The sequence below is a fragment of the Poromitra crassiceps genome, assembly GCF_964638095.1.
Source record: "Poromitra crassiceps genome assembly, chromosome: 2".
NCBI classification, from domain to species: domain Eukaryota; kingdom Metazoa; phylum Chordata; class Actinopteri; order Beryciformes; family Melamphaidae; genus Poromitra; species Poromitra crassiceps.
In genome coordinates, this window is record NC_139624.1 from 32,892,673 (window position 1) to 32,917,538 (window position 24,866).

The 24,866-nt window shown below is 44.3% G+C and overlaps 1 protein-coding gene across 1 annotated transcript; it reads left to right on the forward strand.

Moving 5' to 3' along the window:
• Positions 1-17,514: 17,514 nt before the first annotated feature.
• Positions 17,515-19,749, forward strand: lrrn3b (leucine rich repeat neuronal 3b; the record flags this gene model as incomplete). Its single annotated transcript, XM_083651614.1, has 1 exon — positions 17,515-19,749. One exon carries the CDS (start codon positions 17,515-17,517, stop codon positions 19,642-19,644), a length of 2,130 nt encoding a protein of 709 aa, XP_083507740.1. The 3' UTR covers positions 19,645-19,749.
• Between the last annotated feature and the right edge of the window lie 5,117 nt (positions 19,750-24,866).

A 24,866-nucleotide genomic window follows, 5' to 3' on the forward strand; every position in this document is an offset into this window, starting at 1 on the left:
ATAAACAGATGATGAATCTGATTCCCACTAAGAGGCTGGTGAACCAGATTATGGGGATGGGTGGGTTTTGGTGTGTGTGTGTGTGTGTGTGTGTGTGTGTGTGTGTGTGTGTGTGTGTGCGCGCACGTCTGTGTGCCTGTTTCCGGTGTGGTGCTGACGGCTACAATAGACTTGGCGGTTTCACATCTTCCAGAGTGAGGCCTGTGCATGACTCACCCAGGCAGCCGTTCAATATTAAATACACAGTCACATGAAAGGCACCGTGCCCCCACACCGGGTTGGCCTCAGATACCATGCCAGGTGGAGAAGATGTCAGTCCACACAATGCTTCATGTCCATTTGACTACCTGCTGATCAAGCAAAGGCACAGTTTATGATACTCAGCGTATCCATTAGCTGCCTCATTTTCTCGCAAGTAATTCTTGAGAGCAGATATTGACAGTGCTTTGCTCGTAACACCGAATATTGTCAGTTGCGATTCCACGTGGTGCAATGAAAGGAAACATAGTCCTTAATATCTAGTTTCACAAACTATTAACAGTCGTCTCACAAGATGTAGCCATGCCATGTCAGAGCAACACCCCCCCCCCCCCCCGCCCCCGTGGTGCTAAAACAGTCAAACAGTAATGGGTTGCTTCATTAATTTGGGCACATTTGTTCAAAACAAATCAATATGACATGTCCCTAACAACTCATACGCTTAACGTGAGCGGCTCTGTCAATTGCCTATCGATCTGCGTGTGAAATGCTAAGACGCAGGCGGTGGAAAAGCTTTTGTTCCTGCAGTGGCCTTGCAAGCTAGGCGACGTGGTGTGGGTGCTTCATATTCATTTCTCCATAGGGAGAGGGCAGCCGGCGCCTGCGTGAGGCGAGATGTGTGCGTTTCTCTAGCGCTATAATCGCTTGAGTGTCAAAGTGAGTTCAGGAAGTCTGCTACGGCACCGTCCAATCCAAATTGATTTCAGTTTCAGCTTTTCCATAACGACGGTAACAAGATGCCCCAGGATCTATTGGGGCTCCTGAATGAAATGCATGTAAACATATTCTCAAGACAGCTATGGGGGATCAGCCTGCGCATCCAAGCATAGGGCTGTCTGATAGCATCCTGTTGCCAAACAAATACGGGCACCTATTAAAATGAAATGAGCACAGACGGAGGACAAAAGGAGGGGGGGGGGGGGGGGGGGGGGGGGGGGGGGGCGATGACGTGCATGTTTGCTTTAGCTCTAAAAGATGCATCCCACCCAAGTGTACCAAAGGAAGACAGGCAGGGTGTACAACAACAACGAATCTGATGATCACAATTCACAACACTGTTCACAGCATGCAGCATCCCATGACACTTCATTCATTGTTTCCAATCCATGTGAAACTTGAGTCATCTCACTCGTTCCCATCATGACATTATAGACATTTAGTTGACACACTTATCTAGAGCAACTTACTATGCAACCATATGGATGAGTGTCCCAGAGCCTCCCAAGGCTAGAGACACACCATGCTAACAATAGAGTGTCCCAGAGCCTCCCAAGGCTAGAGACACACCATGCTAACAATAGAGTGTCCCAGAGCCTCCCAAGGCTAGAGACACACCATGCTAACAATAGGTGTATCAACAATTCCAGCATCCCTATGAACGATCCTGTATGACACTGTAGATAAATGCTAGATATAAAGGAAGATAGTCACGACGGGGGCCCCAGTGCAAGCTATTTTGACGGGCCCTAGTACACACTAGTTACAAATTACACACACACACACACAAGCACGCACACACACACACACACACACACACACACACACAAAGCACGCACATACACACACACACACACACACACACACACACACACAAGCACGCACATACACACATGATTCGGCAGAGGCAATATATATATTTTGTACCAACATGTGTTGGATTTTACAGTTGCAATTGTTACTTAGGCTATTGTATGGGGAATAGAGCAAGCCATCAGTACCATGGAGAGCGCTCTGACATCCAGTCACAGACAATGTGAAAACAAGCATCAGCACCTGAGAGCAGAGGAGCTGTCTATTTCACCCTGGTTCTGAAATGACTACTGACTTTAACATGTTTAATGTTGATGTATGTTGATTGCTACTGACTATTTAAAAAGAAAAGAAAAGCATGACAGAGATGGCTTTGTCTTTTGAGGGCATATATATTGCAAATGGCACCACTTTAAATCTAATGTGTGTTCTTATTTGAACACGGGCATATTTCTGGGGTGTCAATTTGAGCCATTTGCACGGACCCGTTCTCTGCTCAGTACGTTGCTGGAGAGCCTGCTCTCTCCACGGGCCCTTCTACCCCAGGGGCCCATGTGCAACTGCACTGCCTGCACTGTCTATCCAGTATTTACGCCCCTGAGGGACAGTGAACGCTTTTTTCTGATTTATTTTTTTTATTATCAAAGCTAATAACACTCCCAAGTCTGCTCATCAGTAGATCCGTATCAGAGTTGGACATGATAGGGACATATGCCCATATTGCAGTTTCAAACATGAGCGGAGAAAGAGGAGGACATGTAAGGGGTACTGCTGTGCGGTCCATCTGCTCCGTATGCAGATTGATATATATAGCCTCTCAGTGCACTAATGAAAAGCTCGGTGAATGAGTGATGCTGTACCGAGAGAGCAAGCTGCAGCCAAACCAAGCTGAAGCTGCAGTGCCTGAAGCATGGAAATATGCACACACACAGTGAGCATGCATACTGTACGTAGGTTAGGGCTGCACAATTCATCCAATCCATATCGCAATACAGAAAGTGCAATATTCAAATCGCAGGAGCAGCTGCAATTTGATCAAGGTAAAATATGTCACAACAATATACCATTAAATGAAGCATTTAAAGGATGGCTTTAACGGTCATCAACCCACTTTGTATCATTAATAATCTCGGTAATATAAGCACATTGGCAGTGATTACCTTCTTTCTGTGTTTTCCTCACGGAGATGTCCCATTTCCTCCTCTGCCAAAGCGCTCCGCTCTGACGCATTTTACGTCACAACGCGTCAGAACGGAGCTGCGGAAGTTCTGCTCGAGAGGCAGAATCTGCTCCGAGGGCGGCTGTTATTGTTTATTTTTATTTTTTAAGTATGCGCACAGCCGCAGATAATCCATTGAGAGCCTTAACGAGCCTTAATGACTTGCAGAGGGGAGGGACTTGGGGGCAGAGTTTCTGCAGACAGGAGCAGGAGCATTTTCTCCATGAGGTAAACAGAGGGAGAAGGCAAAACACTGCCCATGTGCTTATAATACCGAGATTATAAATAATACAAAGTGGGTTGATTACCGGTAAAGCCATCCGTTAAGACTCCGCGGCCTGCAGATTATATTATCCGGACGTAAGGGAACATGCTTGTTTGGTACAGACCCCGGTGAATATCACAGCATAATTTTTATACAGTATATATATTTGTTCTGGTGAAAATTAAATGCAAAAATTAGCACTCCCACTAAAATCGTGACTCATATCGCAATCTCTCAATATAATCGCAATATGATTTATTTTGCATATCGTGTAGCCCTAACGTAGGTGTATGTATACTGTATGCGCACACACACACACACACACACACACACACACACACACACACACACACACACACACACACACACACACACGTCACACGTCACACACACACACACACACACACACACACACACACACACACACACACACACACACACACACACACACACACACACACACACACACACACACACACACAGACGATCCAATCTCCCAATCAGCCAGGCTATTGTGCACCATCATGGGCTTCTGAATAGACACAGAAAGCCATCATGCCATTTGAGTGTGCCATATCCACCCATGTGTTTAGCAGGAGAGAATGGAAAGCGAGAGAAAGAGAAAGCCCATATCCAACCCATGAAATCATAATAAAAGAGGTCCAAGCTGGCCATAAATGCATTTCAGTGGCATATAATGATTGATTCTGTCTGCCGAAGGAACTTATTCCCTGCAGGCTTGTGGCCCCTTGACCAGCCATATATTATTCATATAAATATAGATAGCTGCGCATCTCCGAGGCAGCACGCATGCCACATTTGCACCTGCAGATTCAATTTGGCTCTGACTTTGAGGGATATGCTGTTGGCTCCATTCCCTTTGCCCATCCCCGCCTCACACCTCCCTCTCTTTCATTCTGGCTAGCAGCTATACATGGAACATTATGCAGATTTTTGTCAGAGTGAGTGCGATTATGTTGGGGGAGAAATGAGTGTTGGAATGTTCGCTACGCCTTTGACCTTATCAGCGGCAGCCTTAAGCTGGATACCTTGGCTTAATTTTAATAGATGCAGCACTATGCGAATTAGACAAGGGGCCCTAGCCGCGCTCTCTCGCTACGCTACGCGCCGCGCTTTACTTTGCATGCATTACGACGTGAGCGAGGGACTGCATGTTTGTTTTCGTGTTCCCTGGGATCTACGTGCACGTGGATCTGTGTGCACGTCTGCTGTGTACGTGTGCACGAGTGCAGGTGTGTGTGTGTGTGTGCGTTAGCGTTTCGATCGTGCAGCGTGTGTGTGTTCTCCCTTACTCAGCCCAAGGGCATGTCTTGTCCAGCACAGAGTGAGGAGGAACCAGGGAAGGGGGTGCTGTGGTTAATTTGGAACATTGATTCTGCATTAACAGTTGACTTGCCGCTGATCCATGTCCGTGCAAGAGCAGATTTAAGGGGAAAGGTTCCTATCCTCTCTCCCTCTCGCACGCACGCACGCACGCACACACACACACACACACACACACACACACACACACACACATGCACGCACACTCACACTTGCGTGCATATACAGGAAACTTCATTATGCATACACACTGCATAGAAGGCTTCCTTTAATGGACTCTCCCTTACCTTGGAGAAAGTGTAATAGTAAATCAATGAGGTGAAGGGCAGGGGGAGGGACACTAAAGCCTCCCAGAGGCACCCACCCACTGACAGGCTTACCAAGCACTCAGCTGAAAGACAGACAGGCACAGGCACCTCTGATTACCTATAGTCTCTGAAGACAGACAGGCACAGGCACCTCGGATTACCTATAGTCTGAAGACAGACAGCAGAAAGACAGACAGGTACAGGCACCTCTGATTACCTATAGTCTCTGAAGACAGACAGGCACAGGCACCTCTGATTACCTATAGTCTCTGAAGACAGACAGGCACAGGCACCTCGGATTACCTATAGTCTGAAGACAGACAGGTACAGGCACCTCTGATTACCTATAGTCTCTGAAGACAGACAGCAGAAAGACAGACAGGCACAGGCACCTCTGATTACCTATAGTCTCTGAAGACAGACAGGCACAGGCACCTCGGATTACCTATAGTCTCTGAAGACAGACAGCAGAAAGATAGACAGGTACAGGCACCTCTGATTACCTATAGTCTCTGAAGACAGACAGCAGAAAGACAGACAGGTACAGGCACCTCTGATTAGTCTCTGAAGACAGACAGCAGAAAGACAGACAGGCACAGGCACCTCTGATTGCAGAAAGACAGACAGGCACAGGCACCTCGGATTAACTATAGTCTCTCAAGACAGCAGAAAGACAGACAGGCACAGGCACCTCAGATTAACTATAGTATCTCAAGACAGCAGAAAGACAGACAGACACAGGCACCTCGGCTTAACTATAGTCTCTCAAGACAGACAGCAGAAAGACAGACAGGCACAGGCACCTCTGATTACCTATACTATAGTCTCTGAAGACAGCAGAAAGACTGACAGGCACAGGCACCTCTGATTACCTATATACTATAGTATCTCAAGACAGCAGAAAGACAGACAGGCACAGGCACCTCGGATTACCTATACTATAGTCTCTGAAGACAGCAGAAAGACTGACAGGCACAGGCACCTCTGATTACCTATACTATAGTATCTCAAGACAGCAGAAAGACAGACAGGCACAGGCAGCTCGGATTACCTAGACAGCAGAAAGACTGACAGGCACAGGCACCTCTGATTACCTATACTATAGTCTCTCAAGACAGCAGAAAGACAGACAGGCACAGGCAGCTCGGATTACCTACAGTATAGTCTATCAATACAGACAGCAGAAAGACATACAGGCACAGGCACAGGCACAGGCACCTCTGATTACCTATACTCTCTGAAGACAGCAGAAAGACTGACAGGCACAGGCACCTCGGATTAACTATAGTCTCTCGTCTGTATTTCAGCAACTCTCAAAGTTGGTCAAAAAATGAGGCAGAATATCCGATCAAAATAAGGCCGGTATCCGCTCATGTGTCCCCTGTGCAGTTGCTTAATAGCTTCGACTGGAGAACAGACTAGTCCAATCCTAGCTAGCAAGCTGCTGAGCAGGAAAGGAAATTGGACACGATTTTTTATTTTATTTATATATTTATTTTCATGAACGTGCCATGATTGGGAACAATGGAGAGATCTAGCGCACACCAGGAGTGTTAAGATCGACTTTCTTTTATTAAATCACAAATACATAGCGAACAAAATTAAATAATACAATTAAAAACAAAATAATTAAAGGGGCACGGACCCCTTAACCTATATAAAAAAGAGTTGAGGTACTGCAGTACACTACGCTGTTTGTTTTGTGTTCTCATTCTTACCATTTTGGGGCCGCCTCCATGTAAATTAGTAACAGTCTGATCATCATATTTGATCATCTTCCTCAACTCTTTTTTATATAGGTGAAGGGGTCCGTGCCCCTTTAATTATTTTTCTACTATTTTCTATTTTTCTAATATCTTACATTTGATGCTAGATATTGCTATACTGTTCAGTGTGCTTGTCTTTTCAAACATGTATAACTGATGTGATATGGATTTGTATGGATCTGTATTCTCCTGTTGTCACATGATCTGTGAGCTTTGTCTGTAAACCCTTGTATATGTTCCTTGTAACAGGGCGCTCTTGAAAATGAGAGCTTGCTCTCAAGAGCCTTCCCTGTATAAATAAAGGCAAAATAAAAATAAATAAAAATAAAAATCATGCTCTCACATGACCTGTATAATGATCATCACCTGTTGGTACGGCCTTTTTAAAAACCCACCCGTGCCAATCAGTTGTAAAGCGAATCCAATGAAGCTACTGCGAAACGCGTTGTTCGCTATGCATTTGTGATTTAATAAAATAAAGTCAATCTAACACTCCTGGTGTGCGCTGGATCTCTCCATTGTTCCTGATTCTGCTGCTCCTGTTCTAGCTGCACCCTGGATTAGCAGCATGGCTGTGCACAGGGCACTATATATTCTCACACTATTACTCTATGTGTCATGATTGGTCGAATAACGATAACGAATCGTTGTTGTTTTTCTTCTTCTTTGGAAGATGACACATTTTAACGGGCTGGAGCATATTCAAAGATTGTGGAAGAGATAGACTGGCTTGAGAGACTAATGAACTAGTGAAACAGACAGTTATGCAGACAGACGCATCATATGAGAGCGAGTAAGCAACAGCAGACCAAGCAGTGGGACAGGTAGATGACACAGAAGGATGGAGGGGAATGTGGTCAGGGAGACAGACAGATTGGCTTCCTCTCCAGTCCATTGCTGGGAAGCAAGCAGCACAGCAATGCTAATACGGACGAGGCGCAAAGAGGCTTGCCATAGGGGTTTGAGCCGTGGAGAAGAATGTGAGGAAGTGGGATGAAAAGGACGGGGCTTTATCAAAAGGGATGTGGGGGTAGTGGAATCATGAGGAAAAGAAAGCGCCAGCGAGGAAATGAATGGGGTGAAAAAGAGAATGAGCCCGAGACGGAGAGAAGGACTTGAGGAAGAAAGCCGTGCGGGGCGTATTACCAGTGGATCCAAATTCCCAGTGAACCATTTCTACAATACCCAGGCCATTCTCCTGAAAGACGAGGCAATTCTACTGCGGCCTACTTTCTACTTACGGCTGACCTTTCTGTCTTCCACCCAGTTTGACCACAGCCAGTGAAATGTGTCCTGCTCAGCAGATGCAATACTAAAGCCTTGTTCCCACTTAAACCGTGCGGGCCTCATAATCACCCCCCCGAGGGCCAATATGTTTCCCACCAAAACCCCGCCCACAACATCTAGATTTATTCTGCAGCTAAGATCTCCCAGCATCCCATTCTTTCCCCTTAACGCCTGCCATTACCTCTGCTTTGTCTGCTGCATAATTCTGTTTTTTACGTAAACTGTTGGTCAACCTGTTGCCACACAGGACATTGACGAGTAACCGACCCGCAACAAAGCAATCATCTTTGTGTCCCCGCTCCACTCGACCCCGACTGAGCCCTGCGAGGCAGGAGCGAGGATTTACACCTCATTTCAATAAACAGCAGAAAACAAACAGTTCTGCCCGGCTGTTTGGCTGGCCGGCCCGGCTCGAGTCATGCTCGCCTGAATTAACAGCGCAGAGCCAACAGGACCAAAGCTCTCTGCCCCTCCTGTGCACACTCATTAATTTAAAGTGCTCATATCTCACTGCTCTCTAATCAAACGCTATTTGTTAGCATAATGGAGGCGTCCTGGTGGGAACGTGCGTGTGAAGTGCTGCCAAGATCTGAGGGGAAAAGCTTTTTACCTTGACAATGGGTGCATGGGACCCCGGAAACGTTCCCTACACCTTATACAGGTAGATCATGATTAGCCTCCTAGCACTCAGGGATGAAACAATGACAGTTTGAATGATGAACCATCATCAAATTATTACTCTTTGAAATTGTAATGGTCATTAAAACCAAGTTTGATTACCAGGCATTGGAAAATACGGTAAACACTGCCCATCATCAACCAAAGCTAGCATCAGTCTCTCAGAGTTTTGAAATGATTTCAGAGAGTGTATCAGTACTTTCTGAACATTTTCAGCACATCTGAACAATACCGCAATAATACTGACAACCGTGATCATTTTGGTCACTGTAATCCTGATATTACATTTTCATACCGTTTCATCTCTACTAGCACTGTCGACAGATGAGAGCAAATGATCTCCAAATAGCACATGTTGGGCTCATAAGTCACAAAACACACTTAACACATAAGTGACCAAGTAAACTTTATATTCCAGACAAAAAATAAATCCCAACCAAATTTGAGTTATGAGGTTTTTACCTCACAACAACAACAACAACAACAGTGAGGCTTAAAGAGTGCAGCGTTTTAATGAGAAGAGATTCCAAGGTTCCCCGTGATGTCAAATGTCATGCTAGTTCAGAGTGAAATCAGTGACTAATGAGGGCTAAACACCTCCCCCATTTTTAATGGTGATGCAATGACACTGCCATCACTAAATGGCGTCGGAGTTTGAATATGTCAGTCAAGATAAAGATATAGTTGCTCCCAACTTTTAATGCTGATGCAATGACACTGCCATAATGGTCTGCCAGTTTATAAAGTTAATACTGTAAACATGCGGTAGCTCAAATGAACGGAGCTAATGAGATAAGGAAAGGAACCTGTCTGCGATTGACCGAAGATACATATAAAGTTGTTTTTCTTCTCTTTGAAGCTAACTAAGGAGTAACCCAAGGTGGTAAACAAGTCTCGCTGTATTTCACACAGTTAATGCAGTGCTGAAACAAGTGGGATAGCTGGGAATGGTTTTGCTGTAATGTTCCCAGCTTGGATAAACACTGGCCAAAGTAACAGGCCCATGGGCCAGACTGTCAGCCTGCTACTGTAATGGAGGTGCTTTGAATGATTGGCCTTCCTCACACTTGGGGACCCGTGTTAGCTCCATGAGTGAACACCTTAGCCTGACCTATAAAACACTTCCATTGGCTCGCTGAGCAAATGCCAACGCCTTAAGCTTCAGGTGTGAGTGAATTCCAACATTAGCTTACAGGAGATCTCATTTCCAAACCCTCTAGGTTATATTACCAGCAGTTGATTCTATATCTCTCTTCTCAAGCTTTCCAAAGGCTTTTCTAGGCATGGATTAGGAGCATCCATCTTTGAATTCTATTTGCGCAGCAATATTAACCACATTTCTCTCCGTCCAACAGCTGCATCGCCACATGCAAGTTATTGGCACTTAATGCCAAATGCAGTACCAATTTTGTTCCATGTTTTTTTCTTGCTTGTAACTTCTTGTTTTTCGCCCACGCTTGAACTGGGCTATGGTGAATTATTCTCCATCTTTTCGCAAAGGTTTATAATGCCTGCGATGACAGCTGTCCCGGGGTCACCAGAGGATAATACACCACGAATGACAAGTTCCTCCTCAAGCGGTAATTTTCTTCTCCAGATCTCTCTTTCTTCTATCTCTCCCCCCTCTCACTAAACCTCAATTACCGGCAATTGAACGGTGCATTGTGGGAAATTAGCTCTACATAGTAGCAGTGAGGGGGGGGAGGGGGTAGCTTGACTTGATTACTCTTACTAATAGGTTAGTACAGGTAGAGTGGACTCCGTAGTCACAGCAGTCACGGTGCAAAGCTCTCTTAGAATATAGACCTTCTCCTTACTGGGCTTCACTTAATGCATTACAATACCAATTTGCCTGTTCAACCGCTTGTGGATGATTGTTCACTTAAGAAGATGCAGTTCGGTGGTAAAATATACTGTTTCACCCACAGAAAGCAAATGAAGACACTGCACACTAATACCTGCACAGTGCACACTAATACCTGCACAGTGCACACTAATACATTACCTGCACAGTGCACACTAATACCTGCACAGTGCACACTAACACCTGCACACTAATACATTACCTGCACAGTGCACACTAATACCTGCACACTAATACCTGCATAGTGCACACTAATACATTACCTGCACAGTGCACACTAATACCTGCACACTAATACATTACCTGCACAGTGCACTGCACACTAATACCTGCACACTAATACATTACCTGCACAGTGCACACTAATACCTGCACACTAATACCTGCATATTGCACACTAATACATTACCTGCACAGTGCACACTAACACCTGCACACTAATACATTACCTGCACAGTGCACACTAATACATTACCTGCATAGTGCACACTAACACCTGCACACTAATACATTACCTGCACAGTGCACACTAATACATTACCTGCACAGTGCACACTAACACCTGCACACTAATACATTACCTGCACAGTGCACACTAATACCTGCACACTAATACATTACCTGCACAGTGCACACTAATACATTACCTGCACAGTGCACACTAATACCTGCACACTAATACATTACCTGCACAGTGCACACTAATACCGGCACAGTGCACACTAACACCTGCACACTAATACATTACCTGCACAGTGTACACTAATACCTGCACAGTGCACACTAACACCTGCACACTAATACATTACCTGCACAGTGCACACTAATACCTGCACAGTGCACACTAACACCTGCACACTAATACATTACCTGCACAGTGCACACTAACACCTGCACAGTGCACACTAACACCTGCACACTAATACATTACCTGCACAGTGCACACTAATACATTACCTGCACAGTGCACACTAATACCTGCACAGTGCACACTAACACCTGCACACTAATACATTACCTGCACAGTGCACACTAATACATTACCTGCACAGTGCACACTAATACCTGCACAGTGCACACTAACACCTGCACACTAATACATTACCTGCACAGTGCACACTAATACATTACCTGCACAGTGCACACTAATACCTGCACAGTGCACACTAACACCTGCACACTAATACATTACCTGCACAGTGCACACTAATACCTGCACAGTGTACACTAATACGGGTCATGCACTGCACACTAATACCTGCACAGTGCACACTAATACCTGCACACTGCTGTGTATTTGTGCACAAAACTTTTATCAAGGCTTCTGTCATGGCACCTGCAGTGATGACCCCACCTACATTATTCTGGGTGATTAGGCCACACCTTTATTATCATTACTAGAACAGATCCCTCGCCACACCCGCTGAACTGGCAGTGCTCATTCTTACCATGCCTCCTCCTCATCATCCTCATCCTCCTTAGCACTCATTTCTACCGTGCCTCGTTGGTTTGCCCTTGAGGCTCACAGACGCAGCTCGGGCCGCTCCGCGACCTCGCTCAAGCAATTGTTGGTCGCCGCGCGCCAACTTTTGCCCATTTATATTATTATTATTATTATTATTATTATTATTATTATCATCATTATCATTATCATTATTATTATTATTATTATTATTATTATTATTATTATTATTATTATTATTATTATTATTATTATTATTATTATTTTCTGTGGGTGACTTGATGGGGATCTGGATCTTTCCCAGCTCCATTTTCGCATTCTGTGTACTTTCCATTTATTAAAAGTACGGTACACTTAAGCCTTGTACCAAAGTGTAATGAAATACCTTTGGCAAAGTCCCCTTAACGAGGCCAAACAAGCATCCCGAATGGACACTATGATTTCAATATCGCTGTTATATTAAAGTCATGATCAGGCACATTGGGCACTTGAATCATTGGGAAGTTTCTTTTTGCCATTTCCATTTCCAGTCAGCTAATTTGAAGGAGTGCATTATACAGTACAAACACAACACTGTTTTTCTTAATTGCACTGTATTGTACTATTGTCTCTATCATCTTTCTACCTCATTGACTCAACTCTATGTTGTTTAGGCGGCAAACATGCCTGAGGACTCAGTGCCTTTGCCACATCAGAAACTTTGCCACACAAGATGTCACCGCCAATTCACTCAGCTTCTCAATCCAAATGCCTCCCAAATGTTTTCCTTCAGCAGACCTGTACTCAGACCTCAGCTGACATCCAGGAGATTGTCAATTGATGTGACTGTAAAACGATTAAGTGAACATGCTTTACATATTGTCAGCAACATTATAAAGCAGCTAACATTGAATATGATGATAGTGTCAAAGTAAAAAGAGAGTGTGGAGTGTGAGCTTACAGTCGAGGTCATTGCACTAATAGTGCCTGATTTGAGAACAAATCTCCATTTCAAATGTATTGGTTAGGTTTCCCAGCTAATGTAAACACCTTATTATTAACTCAAATCATTCTCAATTCTTAATGTGAAAGAACGTTAATATTTTTCACTTGACTGGGGTAGATATTACATCCTTAAAATGGTCACAATATTGTTAGAATGGACAAAAAAAAATCCATTATGAATAATGAGTCATTCTTTACATTTTAATTTAACCTAAAAGTTTTTTAATGGGTATAACTAAGCAGAGTTCTGGCACAATAATGTGTTTAGTAGCCTCATCTCAAAGTGAATAATGCACTAATAATGCACATAATCATTATATTTATGACTAAGATGTACAGGAGAAACTCTAGAAGTGCAAACACTGGCAACCTTGTTATCAGTGTGAAGCGGCAGTACTTTGGAAATAATATATGCAGCATGGCTACAACAAGATATACATTCTGGAATCTTTTTTTTTTTTTACATAACCACGATTTTACCCTCATGAATGATCAGGGAAACAAGTTGTGTTCTCCAAACGCTCCTCTAAAATCCTTCCTAATCCCCTCCTAGATTTGATTTTCATAAACGTGGGCCGGCAAACATTAAAATGAGATAGATGAAAATAAGGAATTCTCTCTCTCTCTCTCTCTCTCTCTCTCTCTCTCTCTCTCTTTACCGCCTGTTATATCATCCTCGCATCCATCAGCTATGGAAGCGTATCGCATGCATAATTCAAATGGAAATGTAATATGTAAAACGGCCATGTAATCCTACATTTGAATTTAGATTTGCCACTTGTATGTGCAGTTTTTGGCTCAAAATGAAAATTATGAGTCAACGTCATTTTTATTTGACATTTCCTATACTAGTATTGACTTTTTTCATTTAAACAGAGTTTTGCATGCATTATTATTTAGATTCATGGATGCAAATTGTAAAATTAAAATGTATTTCCTGAACTGCATAGATATGTCTCATGTGATTATGCAATAATGGTGACAAAATTATTAATTTACCTTTTATCGTTTTGCACTCTAATAGGGCATTTTACCTTTCATTACCAAAGAGAATATGATGCTGTAAAGGTGGCAAAATGTAAATGGTTATCCAACAATAATGTTCATGTAAAAATCGAACAGCGCCTCCTGTCTTTGCCATTTAATACACTCGCCACTGTGCTGATTCCCTGGCAAAATGCAATTGCAAATGCATTTGGACACTGCATTAACATTGTCCTAGCCTCACAGGCACCTGCCACTCATCCCATTAAGGCAGGTCTTGTGTTGCGCAATCAGAAGTAGTCCACAACGTGGGAAAGGAGAGAAGGCGAGAAGTTCCGTGAAACTGGCCACAATATCATTACCGGTTCTTTTGCTGAAGCGCATTTTCTCGTCGGATTACATGGCCATTTTACATATTACATTCCCATTTGAATTATGCATGCGACACGCTTCCATAATCAGCAAGCTAAAGTCCTTGCCAGAACTGTATGAAGTACTAATGGACGATTTAATGTATTGTGAAAATAGGGCAGCATTTTTTTTATTACACACGAACACTGCTTATTCAAAGGCTCCATTTTTCGACTGCCACAGAACATCCAACAGAACATATTGATGACAAAATGGAAGCCATAGCCCCCCAAATAATGTCCCCTCTGACACAATCATTGACATAGGAACATCTTTGGTGGAACAAATAGCAGCACCCCCTACAGGTCCCTGTGAGAGCCATAATGCCTGCTGCAGTGATTGAACAAGGAGGCTTTGCAATAACAGTTAACCTGACCACATTACAGCGTCGGCCATTGTCATTACTAAAGAGGGGGGGAAGGGGGGGGGGAACAAGAGTGAGCAGAGGGGAGACCCGGACGCTATAGGTTGAATTACAGAATCTGGGCTGTGTTTCCAGGGTACGGATTAACTGCATGGCCTACAATGGAGAGCCAGTGCTGAGGGAGAGAAGCTAAACCCTGTTCATCAGAATGCTCTGGGTGTTGCAGCTTATTAAAGTGCCAGGTGCTTTGGAAAAATAATACCCTCCATGCCGCGTGCATCTCCCTCTCTCTCTCTCTCTCTCTCTCTCTCTCTCTCTCTCTCTCTCTCTCTCTCTCTCTCTCTCTCTCTCTCTCTCTCTCTCTCCCCCTCTCCCTCTCGCTCTCTCTCTCCCTCTCGCTCTCTCTCTCCCTCTCGACCTCTCGCTCTCTCTCCCTACCACCTCCTTCCAAAGCAGATTCTAGGCAGCGCTACAATAGGGGGTTGAGGAATGAACTCTTGGCCTGGTTTTTGCCAGCGGGGCCAACCGCAGTGTTTCTGCAGCATTCAGAGTTTATTTTTTTTATTTTTTTCCCCCCACCATATCCCCCATGTGGCCACTGAGGTGGAAACAGTGAGGGTGATGAAATGAAACCATTTCTCCACCGCTTTCTTGTTCTGGTTTTCTAACCACTGTCGCACTCCTATCCTATTGCTACACCTGTTTTCTCCTCTCTTGATTCTCTCCATTTCATTCTCCATCTCTCTCCACTATCCTATGATGTGGTGCGTGCTCTTAGGCCCAGGATATCACAAGTACCATCAAAGCCATCTGTTCAGTCAGAGGCAGTTATGTATGACAAATTACATGGTGCACTCCAACTGTGGAGATTTCACTATAGCAGGAGATGGTAGTGAAAAAGTAAAAAAAAAAAAGCATGGTAAAAGACACACTATACCATACTACAGACATATAGATTCATATAGACTCACAAATACTGTAAGAGGCTCCACAAGGATTCAATTTTAATTATGACTTTGGCTAAAATGCAGAATTAATCCTAAAACGGAGTGGACGTCATATCCTTGAACAGATCAATCAATCGTTTTTTACTGTAACATGAGTTAATCTCTGTTAACACTAGAAACTAGCAAAGCAAGACTTATCCGTTATCAAGAGACAAAAGCCTAGGCTGAATTGGCAAATCACACTGTGAATTACTCATTCAGATATACAGACATCTTGCAATGTTTGTTTGAGCTTTTAATCCCAAATGAGCCTCATGTTATGGCAGGTCTAACAGCTCCGAACCATAAAATGTGCCCATCATGCCGAGAAAATGACCTGAGGTATTATCATCATATACTGTCCACAATACTGGCTGCCATTCATTGTCAGTAAAGCAGCCTCTTTCATGTCCAAAATGCTACATATACATTTTTGAGAGAGGAGGGGAATCCATACAATACAGAATCCATTCCTTTAAAGTGCTATCATTTTGTCAACCAATAGCCTATGTTATGTAATAACCCTTAAAAAGTATAATAATTTGTTCTAACTTTGCATCCTTGAGGCATGTGCGTGGGTGTGTATGCGTGCCTGTGTAAATGTGTGCGTGCACATCTGGAACAGTTGGTAGTAATGTATGGGTTAATTGCATGGCATGTTGTTGTTTTTTATTATTTTTATTTTTTGCACACACACACAAAAGCTAAGCTATTAGCATGCACATTTGTTGATTGCACAATGACTAATTATGTTAATGCATCCATTTTCATCTCCATGTTTACCGGTTGTTTTATCCTCTAACAAAGGCGCCCCAGGTGCAAACTGCATCTGAGGCAAAAGCCTAGTTTGCTTCACTGTGTGTCTCTCTATGGACTGTATGATTGGTTGTCCATTTCTACGTTGCTATAGTGACTGACATAATTCCAGTGTCGTGAAGCAGCTTGGCCTGAAGGCTAATACTTAAGCCCCGCAATGTCTGCCATTTAAGACTTTTAATCAAGCTTTCTCTCTAACTCATCATAGACTCACACTGCTAATGTCAGGCTTGGGTGCCGTATCACAGGGGCACAGATATGTCCCCACAATGAAGTCTAGAAGGTCAAGCAGATAGAAATCCATGGCGTTTTGTCTTGAAGGCAGCGCAATATAAATGTCAACATGCATCAGTGTGCCTATAACAAATGTCAATATGCCTAAATCCTTCTCTTTTGACATTCCCCCGACTAGCCCTTTATCGCGTCATACTCACACTGCCTCTCTCCTTCTTCCCCTTTGTCTCTTACAGGTAGGAATGGACTGCTTTGTGGACTCTAGAAATGGCAATCAATGAGGACATCCATCTTTAAAGGGAGTGCATATTTCTCATGGATACCTATAAATGTGCTTAGTCGGACATAATTCCTTTGAGGTGTACCGTCAGTCCATCACTTTGTTTTCTTTTTTCCCTGCTTCCTCCCTGGGTCTGCCTGACTGCAGCCTTGGCCCTGCTTCCTCCCTGGGTCTGCCTGACTGCAGCCTTGGCCCTGCTTCCTCCCTGGGTCTGCCTGACTGCAACCTTGGCCCTGAACCCTGACACCAGCAGGGAACATTGAGTGATTGGTCATTACAGCCAAGGGCGTCTACACAGCAAGGCAAAAAACCCTAGGGAGCCCTGCTTCTGTTGCTAGTGGTGGTGGCGCTAGGCAGGGGCGGTGAGTCAATCGCCTCAGCAGTTGCAACAAATGATTCATTATTTGTGAAGTTAACAGCTCAGACCACTTAATCTACAAGGACCAATTACTTACTGGAGGGACTCGCTCCAATATGAAGGACGTATCATTTGTGGATCGTCTCTTTGTCGGCTTGGCCATGGCCTCTTTTGTTGTGGCCACTGAGGAGAGGCTTGATTGCCCTCAGCTCTGTGTGTGTGAGATTAGACCCTGGTTCTCTCCCAGCTCAGTGTACATGGAGGCTCCGACAGTTGACTGTAATGACCTGGGACTCTTTAGCCTGCCGGGAAAACTCCCAGCAGACACACAAGTACTATTGCTGCAGACAAACAACGTCGCAAAGATTGACAAACCCTTGGATTACCTGGCCAACATCACGGAGATTGATTTATCGCAAAACAATTTATCCACCATCGGCGACATCCATCTGGGGCGGCTTCCTCAGCTACTGTCCCTTCACATGGAGGAGAACTGGATACGGGAGCTGCCTGAGAGCTGTCTGGCTGAGCTGGCTAACCTCCAGGAGCTCTACATAAACCACAATCTCATCTCCTCCATTTCCCCCGCGGCTTTCCAGGGTCTCCACAACCTCCTCCGCCTCCACCTCAACTCGAACAAGCTGAAGGCCATCGACAAAGAGTGGTTCGAAGCCATGCCGAGCCTGGAGATTCTTATGATCGGTGAGAATCCCGTCGTTTCCATCGAGGACATGAACTTCAAATCTCTCAGTAACCTGCGCAGTCTCGTTCTCACCAGAATGAACCTGTCACAGCTCCCTGACGACGCACTGGCCGGTCTCGATAACTTAGAGAGCATCTCTTTCTATGATAACATTTTCCCTGAGGTGCCTCACTCTGCCCTAAGAAACGTAAAAAATCTCAAGTTTTTGGATCTAAATAAAAACCCCATCGGGAGGATACAGAGAGGAGACTTTGTGGATATGCTACACCTGAAAGAGCTGGGGATTAATAGCATGCCACAGCTAGTCTCCATCGACAGCTTCGCCCTCAATAATCTCCCTGAACTGACCAAAATAGAAGCCACTAACAATCCCAAACTCTCCTACATCCACCCTAATGCTTTCTACAAACTGCCTCGTCTGGAGACCCTCATGCTGAATGGTAATGCACTCAGCGCCCTCCACAGGATTACTGTCGAGTCCCTCCCCAACCTCAGAGAGGTGAGCATGCACAGCAACCCCATCCGCTGTGACTGCGTGGTGCGCTGGATGAACATGAACAAAACCAACATCCGCTTCATGGAGCCTGATTCGCTGTACTGTGTGGAGCCGCCCGAGTACGAGGGCCAGCATGTCCGACAGGTGCACTTCAGGGAGATGATGGAGATCTGTCTGCCGCTCATCTCTCCCGAAAGCATGCCCGGGCATATCAAAGTGCAGAACGGCAGCTCGGTGTCACTCCATTGCCGGGCCTTTGCTGAACCAGAGCCGGACATCTACTGGATCACCCCGTCCGGTACCAGGGTTTTGCCGAACACTGTGTCCGACAAGTTCTACATGCACCCGGAGGGGACTTTCGACATCTATGATATAACAGAAAATGAGGCTGGGCTTTACACTTGCATTGCCCATAACCTGGTTGGAGCTGATCTGAAGTCTGTTTCAGTAGAGGTGAATGGATATTTCCCCCAACCTGTGAATGGGTCTCTGAATGTCAAAATCAAGTCAGTGGAGAGCAGGTCCATCCTCGTTTCGTGGAAGGGGGTCCACAGCAGCCTGGCTCCTAACATTAAATGGTACACCCTGACAGATACTAACCACCCTACCATGGCGTTTACTGCCCGGGTTCCCTCTGACGTCAAAATCTACAACCTCACCCGTCTCCACCCGGCCACTCTGTACAAAGTGTGCGTGGACGTCCGCAGCGTCCACTACAAGCATGACACCACATGTGTCAATGTCACCACCAAGGGATTAGAGCTGGCAGTGAAGGACACAGAGAAATGGGACGCAGCCGTGATCACCGTCTTTGGTGTGCTCCTGGCTGTGATTTCCGTGGCTTGCCTGCTTATTTACGGCTCTCTGAGGAACCACCACCTTTATGGGGATTTAAGGAAAAGCGAGTCCAGAGCTTCGCTGACACCGGTGGAGGCTCCCGGTATGCACTCTCCTTTCTTTACGAGGCTGTGGGTCTCGGGTAAAGGACTGCCAAGCGGAGTGGAAGTGAAAGCCACAGTCATAAATGTATCTGACAATGCCTTTTAAGACGCGCAGCTCAGTAGAGTGCCACACACCAACCACAGAGAACGGACAACGCCATGGGGTGGGGGAGGACAAACCTGTAGTATTGTTTGAAAGGCATACCCTTTGGTTGCCCCCCGGCTCAGATATACTGGCAAAACTATGACTGGATTGGGGTGGAACAATTTATCAAATATACTACACACTCTCCCAGTTTCAACTCTAGCTGAAGTGGTGGCTTTGTAAACCATTACATCAATCCAAGCTAACATCAAGAGGAAGGGGTATTTACTGCAAAAATATATATTTCAATACCATCCATACAGAAATGCAGACAGAGTAACGAACGAGAAGATGATGATGATGATGATGGTCTACTCTCTTGTAATTGACTGTTAAATGTGTTCAGAGTCGTGGAACTGTCCGTGTGGTCCCAAGCAATACCGTCTGTGCTTTGTCAAACATCCATAGACGAGTTAGCGATACCGTAATAACACCTGTCTATACTGGGAAGGGAGATTTAGTAGAGTAGACAAATAACAGTGACTATGGTGTAAGCCTTTTGATGAAATATACCCCCCTTTTTCTATTTAAAAATGGATTCTTGATTTTTCATGGAAATATTGTTATATATTCTATTATGTTGATGTAATGACAAATCCTCTGTATCTGAACAGTTTAAATGGGTTTTAAATTAAGGCAAGGAGCAGAGTACTCTCTTGAGTACAACTGCACGTTAAGCTTAATGAAATTCAACTACAAAATGGTATCTCAAGAGGACATTTGCCAAAATGGCTGTTTATGCTGAGTAGTTCTCATAGCAACGGTGACTGGGAAAAGATGGGGATATGTTGGACAAAAACAAACATAACAGACTCTTAAGGCTGAGCTGTTTGATGCGTTATCTCCCTGTGAAGGATGGAAAGTGGTCTGTTATGCCCCGGTAAGTGCCTACAACAAGAACTACATGAGGTGAACAGAGAAGATACCGAAGAAATGTGTCAAAACCACAGCGAAACATGGCCATGTCATCATCGCAGAATCACAAGCTATTCTCCAGTACTTTTAGTGGAAATACTTTCTCAGTATTTTTAGCATACATATTTTAAGAAAACATTGCGTTGTTGCTTTGGGTGTAAAGCTAAAAAGCCATTTTTATATTAACTGTACTATATGTGATCAATGGGCACAATGGACTAAATAAGAAAAGTGCTACGAAAAAAAAAAGAATAAATGTCATTGTTTCTTTTACAAACAATTGACTACCTTTTCTCTCTCACACTCTGCTTAGCTTCTTCGTAGTGCAAAAGCTGTATGCCACTATTCTCTTTGCCATCATCCAAACCCTGTGTAATGTGAAATGTACTGCAGCGCTCCATGGCCTTCTAACTGTATGCATGTTAGAGTAAACACTGCTAATGAACACCGACGTGGTGCAGAATACAAACTATGTCTTTTGACTCACAGCATGGGGGGAAAGTCAGGAAGGAGATTTCAGCTTAATGGTCGAATGGTTGTCCTAACCCCGAGATGTACAGGAAAAACAACTAAAGAACGGAACTCATTATCCGCCTCATTAAGAACACGTTTGTCCTTCATATGGTCTGAATATAGTCGCACAAAGTCACTGTGCTACAGCTGCTACAGCTGTCCCTGTGTGATGGAGAGAGATACCACAACTGTCCCTGTGACGGAGAGAGAGACTACAGCTGTCCCTGTGACGGAGATAGAGTGCAGTACAGAAAAGCCACGCAGGGTGGGATAGAGCAAAAAGCTTTGGACTCACATTTGATTTGTCTTGGCTGAAGTATCCCACATGCAGAGCATTTCATAGGAGAACAGGCGGCAGCCATGATGAATGGTTGTCAGAGGCGGAGTGACATGCTGGATTTATCAGACGGGGCCTAGCAGCGATACATCAGGCCAGCCTTCAGCACCATGGACAGAGGCTTTTAGAGCCCGGCCATCTGTCAAAGACAAAAGGAGTTAAAATATGAGGCTTTGTGCTCCTCAGGTAATACTCAGCTCACACTGACTCTGTCTCTAACTGCATGGATGTGTGCTCCTCAGGTAATACTCAGCTCACACTGACTCTGTCTCTCACTGCATGAAGGTGTGCTCCTCGGGTAATACTCAGGTCACACTGACTCTGTCTCTCACTGCATGAAGGTGTGCTCCTCGGGTAATACTCGGGTCACACTGACTCTGTCTCTCACTGCATTGGAGGCGTGAACACAAAGACAAAAGGAGTTAAAATATGAGGCGGTGTGCTCCTCAGGTAATACCAAGGTCACACTGACTCTGTCTCTCACTGCATTGGAGGCGTGAACACAAAGTCAAAAGGAGTTAAATATGAGGCGGTGTGCTCCTCAGGTAATACCAAGGTCACACTGACTCTGTCTCTCACTGCATGGAGGCGTGAACACAAATACAAAAGGAGTTAAAATATGAGGCGGTGTGCTCCTCAGGTAATACCAAGGTTACACTGACTCTGTCTCTCACTGCATGGAGGCGTGAACACAAAGACAAAAGGAGTTAAAATATGAGGCGGTGTGCTCCTCAGGTAATACCAAGGTCACACTGACTCTGTCTCTCACTGCATGGAGGCGTGAACACAAATACAAAAGGAGTTAAAATATGAGGCGGTGTGCTCCTCAGGTAATACCAAGGTCACACTGACTCTGTCTCACTGCATTGGAGGCGTGCACACAAAGTCAAAAGGAGTTAAATATGAGGCGGTGTGCTCCTCAGGTAATACCAAGGTCACACTGACTCTGTCTCTCACTGCATGGAGGCGTGAACACAAATACAAAAGGAGTTAAAATATGAGGCGGTGTGCTCCTCAGGTAATACCAAGGTTACACTGACTCTGTCTCTCACTGCATGGAGGCGTGAACACAAAGACAAAAGGAGTTAAAATATGAGGCGGTGTGCTACTCAGGTAATACCAAGGTCACACTGACTCTGTCTCTCACTGCATGGAGGCGTGAACACAAAGACAAAAGGAGTTAAAATATGAGGCGGTGTGCTCCTCAGGTAATACCAAGGTCACACTGACTCTGTCTCTCACTGCATTGGAGGCGTGCACACAAAGACAAAAGGAGTTAAAATATGAGGCGGTGTGCTCCTCAGGTAATACCAAGGTCACACTGACTCTGTCTCTCACTGCATGAAGGTGTGCTCCTCAGGTAATACTCAGGTCACACTGACTCTGTCTCTCACTGCATGGAGGCGTGAACACAAAGACAAAAGGAGTTAAAATATGAGGCGGTGTGCTACTCAGGTAATACTCGGGTCACACTGACTCTGTCTCTCACTGCATTGGAGGCGTGAACACAAAGTCAAAAGGAGTTAAAATATGAGGCGGTGTGCTCCTCAGGTAATACCAAGGTCACACTGACTCTGTCTCTCACTGCATGGAGGCGTGAACACAAAGACAAAAGGAGTTAAAATATGAGGCGGTGTGCTCCTCAGGTAATACTCAGGTCACACTGACTCTGTCTCTCACTGCATGGAGGTGTGCTCCTCAGGTAATACGGTCACACTGACTCTGTCTCTCACTGCATGGAGGCGTGCACACCAAGGCACAGACAAGCCTGCCAGTGCTGACAATGCACGTGCACGCGCACACACATGCAAACATGCTTTGGTTTAACAGGCACAGAGGCACACATTCAAGGACACTGATGGACACGGGTGCAGACTTTTCCAGAGGCACATAAATAGTTACACTGACATGTCGGGCACACACACACACACGTGCACACAAAACCAACCGTCCTGTACCATGTTTACCCTTCTGGACCCAGAGGTGCGGCAGAGTCTACAAGGCTTCAGTCTTTCCCAGTCTGTCTGTGCTCAGAGAAACACAACATGACAGCTATATAGAAGCCACTAAATGAGTTCACTGACCAAATGCTGTGTTCTTTCAAATTAAAACAGCTCATATGGTATTAGCCACTTTTTTTTTTACTTGTGATTTGATGACATACTTGGATGAATAGGCTGAATGTTATCCAGAAACTCATCTCTCCTGCTGTCTGTCCCAATCTCATGCATTTCCACAGGCACATTCTCTGTCTCTCTCTCTCTCCCTCTCTCTCCTCCCTCTGCTTGCCTTTGACACTCTCCCTACATTTGTACATTCAAAGCAACCTATATTGGGGGAAAAAATATCTGGATTTAACTTAAATCCCACATGAAAAGAACCGGTGAGCTGTCACCATTTAATCCACAGCGAGGTAAAAAACACACACACACACACACACACACACACACACACACACACACACACACACACACACACACACACACACCACACACACACATATATATATATATATATATATATATATATATATATATATATATATATATATATATATATATAATATATATATAAAACATAAAATATAAAATATATATATATATATAAAATATATATACACACACACACACACACACATACATACATACATACATACACACACATATATATATATGTATGTATTATGTATATATGTATATATTCTCGCTGAATCTTCAAATATTCTAAATATTTAAACCACCTTGTTCTATTCAAAAAACCCATCTGCAATGAGGCCGATATTAAAGCATGCTCTGTGAAGGCTTGTGGATACTGGATAGGTGCTTCTTCTGGTGACATATTAATTTTAATTTCGCAAGGATCATTGTCAGACGGCCTGCGATTTGATGGTGCAATCCACTGGTGGGAGGTGCAAGGTCAATGGTGTATTTTCTTCTTCTTCTGTGCAGACAATCATTAAATCAGCGTGGGCACATGGGCAGGTAATTTGCTTTTCACAGCATTAGATTAAATAAATGTGAAAAATGGCCATTGTAATATAGAGATTCTGATTTGTGTGCCTGAGTATTATTCTGAGTGGATGTACATCTGCGTTTTTTTTTTTTTAAGAATTTGCATAGAACAATCCATTTCCTATAGCATTAATGAAGGTACTGTACAACGTTTTGTACTTCATTAATTCTCCAAATAGCCCATATTTGTAATAGTATTGTAGCGAACAGTCTCATCCAATAATAAATAGCTGTTCATGTCAAAGATCCCTATTAGAAAGCTGCAATTAGCAATTTTATCTTGCCCTCTGTCAGAGATAAGATAAAATAATATGATACAAAAAATCTTAGAGCAGTTCAAGGACTGCAGAAAGCAAACAAAGTTCAAGCTGCTACAGGCATTTTTATACGTTTGAATTATCGGCTTA